Here is a 10,478-nt window from a genome sequence, read left to right as displayed (position 1 = left end):
TCCTTAAGTTGGGCTAAACCAATGTCACAATCCATGGATGGTCTATGGAGGTTTAAACCCATAGAACATAAGGAATATGGAAGGTCATGCACATTAGGGTTTACATGGTGTAGCCCTAGTTTTGCCACACTATATAAGAACCCCCTTGGCTCCTAAAATTGGACCTAGTAGTCTTTGGAAGACCCATAGCTGATTTTGTGTGCAAGACAGTCTCTCTTAAGTCCTCCATTGTTGGTGGTGTTGTGTGAAGCATTTGAGGCATCACATTTGGGTGCTAGGCTCTTAAAGGTCCAAGGAATTAAGCTACAAGAAAAAGGTATGTCATCTAACTATTTTTTGTTATACAAGTACCCATGTTTGTATGGTAGTTAGGGTAATGATTTGGAAAATCAAATTGCATGTATAATTAGAGAAAACATAGATCCAAAGCATTTAGGGTTTTATGTGCACCTTAAGGTTGTTAGCATGCTTAAAAACCTTCAAAAAGGTCCCTAAAGAACTAAACGTTCACCTCTAGGAGATGAATGATAACATGGGACATATCTTTCATCTATCTTATCCTTTTTTTACTAATAATCTGATTCTTCCTCTTTTGGCTACGAGTGGCTGACACACAAGCATCTTATAGTAGGTAGTAACTCTACCTGCTAGTTGCTCAGCCCCAACGATGGCTATAATCCTTCTATCGGTTACCTTGATCATCTTCTTCTTACATGACTAAAGTCAGCATTATGTCAGACGAGGTTCTCAGAACTAACTCTATTACATAAATCTACTTCATCCGGACCCAATCCTCTATAGCCACTTGGGATCGATCTTAGATCCATTCTTCTAGACATCGCCACACAACACGTAATGATGGAATTAACGTTGAACGAATTTATAGTGTTAGCCACACTATCTACTTAACTACTAGTGTCTTTGGAACTTTGCAACTTTTCATGATCCAAGTATTGATCATGTTCTTCTATTAGTACGAGCCCATACTACCTTCCATACGTTTTCATACTCATCCCAAGAATTGTCCCGTAGTTTCCAAGTCACCTTTAATACAACCCATGACTACCACTAAACATATATGTATGTGTCCCTACAAGCACATACAAAATATCTTCCTAGACTCCACTAGGATTTCACGTCTCTATCGACACCCTACCTCATCAATATACCCCTTATCAAGCACGTACTATACTTCCTAGACTCTCCTTCTAGGATTCCTTCCACATCACCCTACTGTTTTCTGAGGAAAAAATTCTACAAAAATTAACTAATCATCCGATAAATACAATTGCATGCCTCTAAAACAAACAATTTGTTGACTAAAAGATCTGAAACTATAATGGTTAGACTCAAACGAGAGCTGCGCAATAACACCAAATCAGGCAATCTAAAACTATTTAATTCAGGGAGAATGCAACCTAATGTTTTTGTCAAATAACAAATTAATCTAAGAATAGGTTCTAAGCAGCCAATAACAAGCAAAACCCTAGGCCATAAGGCATCTTAAATATCAGACAATTCTAACCAAAAATTCCTAAAAGGATCCCTAGCCTACATACTAGCATGCATTTCTACCGGTTCATACATCAACATACATAACAAATATGAATATTTTTGGAATCACTTGCCTTTCTGAGCACCGGCTGACTGTACACATCGCATTCCTTGTATTATTCTTTTTCTAAAAGATTTGTTAATTACTAAGATCCTTAGTTTGATTTTGGAAGCACACGACTGTTCATCCAGTTGTCTCAAACTAGAGCTCTGATACCAACTTGTAACGTTCTTATTTTTAACCTATTTTTTCATTTTTATTTATTCAATATATCACAGTATAATTACATTATGCAGAAACATGTTGTGAATGTGCGTGTGTACAGTCGAACCTTTCCTTTCTTATGAATCAATGAAGCACTTGAAAAACATTTATAATCAACTAGGTAAGCACGAAGCTTAGTAAGTTCCTCAAAATACCATATAAACGTTACATATACATGCATACAAACAATGGCTCACGACCTTTCGCCGATCCACCAATTTGCTTACCACATTTCATCAATGAACCAATAATATGTGTATCTAGATGTACGGCATACCTACCATTTCGTCGTCAACATTCAGCTATATAGGCTCCTGACATGTCTCCATTCCGTCGTCAACCCCTTCTCTAACCGTAACGAATAATTCATGTATAACAACACTTAATCACATAAAGGCTGTACTTCGGTTTACTAGTACAAACACATGGAAACTATACTTCTATTAGCTTCAAGTACACTAACATGAAGCACACAGAGACAAAACTACTAGCTCTTTTATCTTAACATACATAGATATATATTGTAATATATGATATAGTGAGATACCTCACATGGACAATTTCTCAGACAATTAATAGCTATATGGGTAGTCTAATTGGCAAGCAACACGACTAACCAGTATTAAACTATAATACTATAATTTCATTAATATCTATGGCAATCTGGTAGAAGTTAGATCCTTCACTAATTCCAAATATACTTTTATTGGTATTAAATAAGGATCACCTAGAAAAGACAGTTGGGCGGCAGGACACCTCTCCCATAAGTAGACCAATCAAAACAGAGAAATCAAAACATTTTAGACACCTCTCCCATAAGTAGACCAGTCAAAATATTTAATTGTAATTAATGACTAATCTGGTACTTATAGGTTCCTGATAATAACTATAAATAGAATTATAAATTACCCAAAAAAGCCTAGTAACTGTAGCCTAACTTATAGAGATTTCTAGCGAAAACCCGAAAAGTCACGGGCAGAATCCCGACTCGAAAGCTCTTTTTTTTTCGAGCTCCTTGATATTCCCTATCCTCGCTTAAGTACTCCAAAAGCTTAGAAATTTCAGACTCGAGGGATGGGAGGTCTCCAAAGAGTTTGGAGTGAAAATTAGGGTGGGTAATGAGAAATCTGGAAGACCTTATACATAACGGTGAAGGCGCGCCACACATACTTACCAGACATGCCACACATGTTGGTAGGAGGGTTGGGTGGGCCGCGTCCCACTTTCTAGAAGGTACACGTTGTGTCTTGCGTGCTGGATTTTAGAATTTTTCAAAAATTTGTATCTTCCTCATACAAGTTTCGTGTTTGATGTTCTTTATATTCACCCGTAGCTATCGATGAGTACTACTTCTTTTACTTAGACTCTGTTGGCTAATTCTCAATTTATTTTTTAAGTTACATTTTTAAATGGCTAAGACTGTTAAAACCCATATAAAAATCATAACTCTTTCATACGAATTCTGTTCTCGACTGTTCTTATATCAACATGTTCATATTCACTAGATCTTTAACTCTCATTTACATTGTTTTGGCTAACAATCGACCGACTTGAATTTTGCTTTATGTGTCCACACTTCTGCGTCGAAACTTTGAAAAATCATAACTTCCTCATACGAAGTCAGATTTGGACGTTTTCTATGTGTAAGCTCTTGCTTTTATGACTACTATGACTTTCATTTAGATTACTTAGGCTAATAAGCAACCTATCTTCGATTCACCTTTTACGACAAACTTTTCCATATAGGGAAGAACGCAAAACTTCAAAAAAATCATAACTTCTTCATACGAAGTTAGATTCAAGCGTACCATATATCTATGGAAATCGTATTGTCATTTACCACACATTAATGATATTTACTTTGGCTAAAAAGTAATATATATCTACTTTGAATTTTATAAACAAACGATTTATATTTGAATTCTACTATAGAGTGAAAACAGGGTGTTACATAAGTAATACATATAGTATTCATATTTCATTTAAGGAAACACAATAAGCATCATATATATAGTAAGCATCAAGGGTTGTAAATAAAATAGAGTATAGTTAGAAGTAAAGTCCTTTTTGGGTTCCCTCATAACCAGAAATAGCTAGAAATGATATTAGAAGAGGGAATGATAATTTATTAAATTATTATATGATTAATAAAATAATTATATATAATGGAAAAATGGTTTGTTAATATATTATACGATTAATACATTAATTGGAAAGATATGGTTGGTTTTAATTTGTTATGTGATTAATAAATTAATATGACATCTATAGTTAAATAACTGATTTGTTAATTTATATGGTTAATAAATTAATAAGAATCAATAAGAATTAATTAATTATCAGTCATAATTAATCTAGAATTAATATGGAATTAAATGAAATTAATTAAAAGTGCAAGGGGTGAGTTGTAATTCCTTAATAGTTGAACAAAAGAAGCAATTATTTACTCAATTCAATCTGTCTTTCCCTGAAAATTACCTAAACTATAAATAATACTCCTTGGGAGCCAATAATTCGAACAAAAGAAGCACAACCTTTCTAAGAGGCTTATAAACAAAAAATCCTTCCCCCCGCTTTATTCTCTTCATTCTAGGGTTTCTTAGGTTTGGGTGAGAGCCATTAGAGGATGCTGAAGGTTTTGTGTAGCAAGGAAGTACCTTTGGTAAAGGTACGATGGCAGCACCAGAGGGGCTCCGAATGGACCTGGGAGCCGGAGGCTGAGATGTGGGAGCATTATCTAGATTTGTTCACTATAACAGACTTCGAGGACGAAGTCTAGTTCGAGTGGGGTAGAATTGTAACATCCCGATGTTCAGGTACTTCTAAATTCATCCCTTTAAGTTTATTATATGAAATTTTGATCCTTAAGTCCAAGAGAACGTGCCTTGAATCCCTAGTGGCATTCTTGTAATTTTGGGGAGGAGAAGTATGTTACGTGTACATGTGTGTACGCTGAGCGTACTACGGTGCGCCCTAGTACGCTGGGAGTACACTCATGTAAGCGGGACGTACTAAAGAAAGTTGGAAACCCTAATTAATAGGGTTTGGGTAGTATTTAAGCATCTTATTAGCATCATTTCTTTTCATCTAACCAGCCTCTACCCTCTCCTCATGATTTGAAATGCTAGAAGCACCCTATGAGGACATTTCTAGCATTAAAGAGTGTGATTGTGTGTTTGGAAGAGGAATGAAAAAGATCAAGCTCAACTTGGAGAAAGAAGCACCTTAGATTTGGGATTCATCATTGTTTTGCAAGCCTTTCAAGGTATAAAGCTTGCACCTTTGTCTCTTAATCTTGTAGATCTAGTTATAGGGGTTTTATGTCATCTTTTTGGTACCAAAAGTCTCATCATCAGCATGGCATGTTCTGGACATTTTGAGTTTTCCTTTCAGACCCTAGAAGTGGTCCTTATCCATAAAAATGAAGTCCCTTTAGTAAGTTTTGCTCCATGCATCTTGTAGGAGGTCTTAATGGATTAAGACCTAGTGTTGAGCTCTTATTAGGCGTGGGAAGTCACAAAGTTGCAAACTCTATGAATCTAAGCTACTATTTGACCGTGAATCTGAAGTATGGGCTTGAGTACTTAAGTCATTAAACACTTATTGAAGTTTTGAGGTTTGCGAGGTTACGCTCCGTGTAAGTGGGAGTACGCCCTGCATGCTCGATCAACCACCCTGGTGGTGGTCAATGCGAGGCTTCACGTACGCTAAGCGTACCTCTGGGGTACGCCCCGCGTAATCGCATGGGTCAGCTTTGTGAGTGGCTTCGTCGAGTTGACTCATTTGGATTAGTGGGTTTGACCATTGGACTTTGACTTTGACTTTGACCAACTTTGACCAAGTTTAAACTTGAGTGTATTTTGGAATTTGATGGTATTAGGTATCGGTTAGAGAGCTGAGACTCGGAGTCGGACCTTATCAGTTCTGTTCAGCTTGCGAGGTGAGTTTTCCTCGTTGTACTTACGGTTCGAAGGCACCAAGGGAGACCCTTTGGATTGTTATCTTTGTTTATCGTATGATCATGTACTATAGTGATCTGTTAGATATGTACCATGGTAGATATGGTGTTAGCATGTGGTTGTGATCTGTGAATCTGCCTATTTGTTTGATTTCTAGTTAATTGTTTATTAGTTATGTGTATGTCGACATGTCATGGTTGGTTGGGTTGAGGCGGTCCTACTTTGTGCTGAAGGCCTAGCCACCCATGGCGGACCGGATAGACTGTAGGCCATGCGAGGCGGTCCAGTTAGGCCGAAGGCCCTTAGAGCGGTCCAGATCGGCTAAAGGCATGTAAGGCGGTCCAGTCATGTCGAAGGCTCTATATGTGTGCTGCTTGTTACTGTTATATGTTGTATGTGTGTTGGTACTTTAGGGGGGGGGGGGGGAATCTCACTAAGCATTGGCTTACAGTTTTGGTTTATGTTTCAGCTACCTCAGATGATCGCGGGAAGGAAAAGGCATGATCATGCACCTCCTCGTGTTTTGATTCATGATTTTGGGAAAATCTGATATTAAACATGTTTTTAATACTAAATTGTAAACAATGATGATTTGTGGGTTGGTTTTAAAAGTTTAAATTTTTCATGAATTTTATGGATGTTACAAGTTGGTATCAGAGCCTTGGTTTAAGGGAATTGGAGGAACAGTCATGTAAATGCACTCTCAAACGAAGGAAAAAGATTTTAAAACAATTTTTAAATAGTTTTCAAAATAATGAGGAGGATGAAATGTGTACAATCAGTCAGAACCAGTAAGTAAACCCCAAATTACCACACAGTTAATTGAGATTATATTATGATATATTAGAACAACATGTTAGCAATAGGATAGGGATCTTCAGGAACTGCATGATAGAATTGCATGATATATGATGCCTTATTTCTTGTAGAGTGCTTGATTGATTTTTGTATGACTCTTTCGCGTGTGATCTATCTATTGAGTGAATATTCTAAGTCACATGCTACATGGTTTAAATGATCTTAGGATAAGGGATTTGGTCTTGCTGCGTAGCTCTTGTCTGATTCCAACCGTTGTAGGATTGAATCTTTTAGTCCAAGATTGTTTAAGTTGTGCGGCATGTGATTGTATCCATGCGATAGATATCTATTACCAATGGAGGGTAGTGTGGCAGTTAGTAGTATGATGAGTTGTGTGCGGTTAGCGGGCCAATCTAGATATGTGTATTCTTCCTCTAGAATGTGAGGATTTCTTATGTGTGTATGCTAGTATGTATTGTTAGGGTTGTTGTGATGATCCTTGAGACAAATATGGGTAGGTGTGGAAGGTAGTATGGGCCCATACTACTAAAAGCACATGACCTGTACGCGTAACAAGGAAGTTACAACCCCTAGGGATTTGTTGGGAGTTGGTTCCCATATTGATATGTGTGTTATATGATATCTCCCTGGTATATTTTCAGTATGGTGACAACGAGATGATTTGAGGTTGGATCCATATATGGATCGAGAGCTAGCAGTCAGGGTGGGCAAGTTATATCAGAGGATAGGATTAAGGAGATTCTCCATGAGGAGGTTGTGTCCATTGTCATGGGGCAGATATCAGAGCTGTTTGGGTCTATCAAGACCACGATGATGGAGTTCTTTGATGACAAATATGCTACTTTGTCTGAGGCTGCTACGCAGCCGTCGCGGCTGCAGGGATTGGTATTGGGTAGGTTTTTTCAGTATCGGGACTTCGACAATACAAAGACACCGAATTTTGATGGAGTTCAGGACCCGGTCGTAGGCATGAGGTGGCTATCTAATGTTGAGGGATGCTTTTTCACCTGCTCTTGTCCAGCTGACCAGAAGGTCAGGTGCGCTCTGAAGCTTATGAGGTCCGGAGCGAAGGATTGGTGGAGACTTGTTACGGGATGGTATTCTGCTGAGCAGAGAGATTTTGTGCCTTGGGAGCAGTTCTCAGAGATGTTCTGTGCTAGATATGTGCTGCGAGTGGTGCGCGAGAGATTTGCCCCGGAGTTTTTGGATCTGAGGCAGGGGACAGAGTCGGTGATAAAGATCACTAGGATGTTCGCAGAGAGCACCGTGTTTTGTCCCGATTTTTCTTCTGAGAAGGCTCAGATGACATGTTACTTGAGCATGCTCAAGACGGATATCATGCAGTTTGTTTCCTCCCAGCATTATGATACCTTGTTGGAGTTGCAGGAGGCCTCCAGGCGGCGTGATATTAAGATAGAGCTTCAGTTGAGGGAGCAGAGACCGGCCCTGATGCAGTCGCACCCAATGCCCAAATGGTTCAAGGCTACTGATTCTAGATCAGGAAGGCAGAGGGACCGCACTTATGGAAAGTTTGGTAAAGTTCATGATGGGGATTGTCGCCCAACCAATGGATGCCACATTATGTGGCATGGAGGGGCATTATGCAAAGGATTGCTGTCAGCCGGCCTCGGCTCTGAGTTCCAGGATTTGCTATTATTGTCATCAGGTTGGCCATATGAAGTTAAACTTTCCATTGTTCTCCGCCAAGTCGGTGTGTGCCACGACACGAGCTACTTTGAGGATCACTAATGGGCACCAAAGGATGGTGGAACCCCCGAGGGCTTGACGTCGCGCTTTTTAGCTCACCGCCGAGGATGCCAAATCTGCTCCAGATGTTGTGACTGGTATGTATCTATTCATTATTACGTTTATTATATTTTGTGTTATGCTTATATATGTGTCTCTGTTAGGTACATTCCTAGTGAATTCTTTGCCTGATCTTGTGTTGTTTGACTCGGGTGCGAGTCGATCCTTTGTATCTTGTTTGTTTAGTAGAGAGTTTGATATGCCTATTAAGGATCTAGAGTGCCCGTTACGGGTTTCTATCGTCAACGAACACGAGGATTCTGCTTCGTCAGTATATATGGGTTGTGTATTGGAGATCTTCGGGGTGCCTTATTCGATCGATATGATCCCTATTCCCATGGGGGATGTTTTCGTGATTGTAGGAATGGATTGGATGATTCAGTCTGGTGCCATGATTGCTTGTGAGGGCCCGCATGTGGTAGTTCAAACCCCAAGTGGGAGAGAACTGGTTATCTTTAGGGAGGGCACCAGGATGGGTTCAGGGTTTTGTTCAGCAACCAGGTGTCGACAGTATATTCAGCATGTATGTGCAGGCTACTTGGCTTATGTGGTGGATACGCGTTTCGGGGATCAGATTTTGGTTTTAGAGGTTCCGGTTGTCAGGGAATTTGCAGATGTGTTTCCGAAGGAGTTACCCGGTGTGCCTCTTGAGAGGCAAGTCGGGTTCAGGATTGACCTTGTGCCAGGTGCGGCCCCAATTTCCAAGGACTTGTACTTCTTGGCACCGCTTGAGATGCAACACTTGTCGTCTTAGTTGCAGGAGTTGCTAGGAAAGCAGTTCATTAGACCGAACTGTTCTCCATGGGGAGTGCCGATACTATTCGTCAAGAAGAAGGATGGTTCACACCGGATGTGCACTGATTACCGGGAATTGAACAAGTTAACGGTGAAGAACCGTTATCCCTTCCCATGGATTAATGACATGTTCGACCATTCGCAGGGTGCATCTTGGTTCTCAAAGATAGATCTGAGGTCTGGGTATCATCAGGTTAGAGTGAGGGAGGAGGAAGTTGAGAATACCGCATTTCAGACTCGTTGTGCTCATTACGAGTTTGTGGTGATGCCATTTGGGATCACCAATACGCATGCAGTGTTTATGGATTTAATGAATCGGGTATGCAGGATGATGCTCGATCGTCCTGTTATTGTGTTTATCGAGGATATCTTGGTGTATTCCAAGACCAGAGAGTAGCATGAAGAGCATCTTCGCGAGCTTATGGGGGTTTTGAGAAAAGAACGACTCCATGCCAAGTTCTCAAAGTGAGACTTATGGTTAAGAGAGGTCTAGTTTCTTAGGCACCTCGTTAAACAAGAAGGGATTTTGGTCGATCCTACCAAAATCGAGGCTGTATTATAGTGGGAGGTTCCGAAATCTCCTTTAGATATTAGGAGTTTCTTGGGTTTGGCAGGGTACTATCAGAGATCATTCAGGATTTCTCCAAGATTGTGGTACCCCTCACTTGTCTAACGAGGAAAGGGGTGGATTTTTGATGGAGCCCTGAGCAGCAGTTGGCATTTGAGACCCTTCGACAGAGATTACGCGAGGCCCCCGTATTAAACCTCCCAGAGGGAATTCAGGACTTTGTGGTGTTTTGTGATGCATCCATCACCGATTTGGGGGCAGTCCTCATGTAGGGAAGACGGGTGATTGCTTATGCTTCGCGACATCTGCAACCACACGATACACGATATCCCACCCATGATCTGGAGTTGGGGGCAGTGGTTTTTTCCCTCAAGATTTAGATACACTATCTGTATGGGGCCCGTTGTAATATCCGCACGAATCATAAGAATCTGAGGCATATTGTGGATCAACAGAACCTGAACATGAGGATGCGCAGGTGGCTGGACGTAGTCAAGGACTATGACTACGAGATCTTTTACCATCCTGGTAAAGCGAACGTAGTGGCGGATGCTATGAGTAGCAAGTCGGTTGGGTCTTCAGATGGGGGTGTCGTGTAAAAGCATATCAGTGGATTCCCTGCTTTTGGATTGATCAGGCAGGCTCATGTTGAGGGTGTTCGGGAAGAGAATTTGAAGAAAGAAAGGATCAGGGGTGAGATTGTCAGATTTGT

The 10,478-nt window shown here is 40.2% G+C and overlaps 1 protein-coding gene across 1 annotated transcript; it reads left to right on the top strand.

Moving 5' to 3' along the window:
• Positions 1 to 7,365: 7,365 nt before the first annotated feature.
• Positions 7,366 to 9,157, top strand: LOC145095510 (uncharacterized). Its single transcript, XM_079033372.1, has 2 exons — positions 7,366 to 8,308; positions 8,508 to 9,157. The coding sequence occupies exons 1-2, from the start codon at positions 7,366 to 7,368 to the stop codon at positions 9,155 to 9,157; spliced, it is 1,593 nt and encodes a 530-aa protein (XP_078889498.1).
• Positions 9,158 to 10,478: the final 1,321 nt, after the last annotated feature.

Source organism: Lactuca serriola, chromosome 3, assembly GCF_051521515.1.
Source record: "Lactuca serriola cultivar US96UC23 chromosome 3, Lser_US96UC23_V15, whole genome shotgun sequence".
In the NCBI taxonomy this organism is placed as follows: Eukaryota; Viridiplantae; Streptophyta; class Magnoliopsida; order Asterales; family Asteraceae; genus Lactuca; species Lactuca serriola.
Note: the sequence above shows the minus strand (reverse complement) of the source record. Positions and strands in the feature narration are given on the sequence as shown.

Excerpts from the sequence above, each read along its gene's own strand:
- LOC145095510 (XM_079033372.1), top strand. The coding sequence starts at position 7,366 with ATGGGGCAGATATCAGAGCTGTTTGGGTCTATCAAGACCACGATGATG. Across the intron at positions 8,309-8,507 it reads CATTGTTCTCCGCCAAGTCG|GTACATTCCTAGTGAATTCT; the intron begins GTGTGTGCCACG and ends TGTCTCTGTTAG.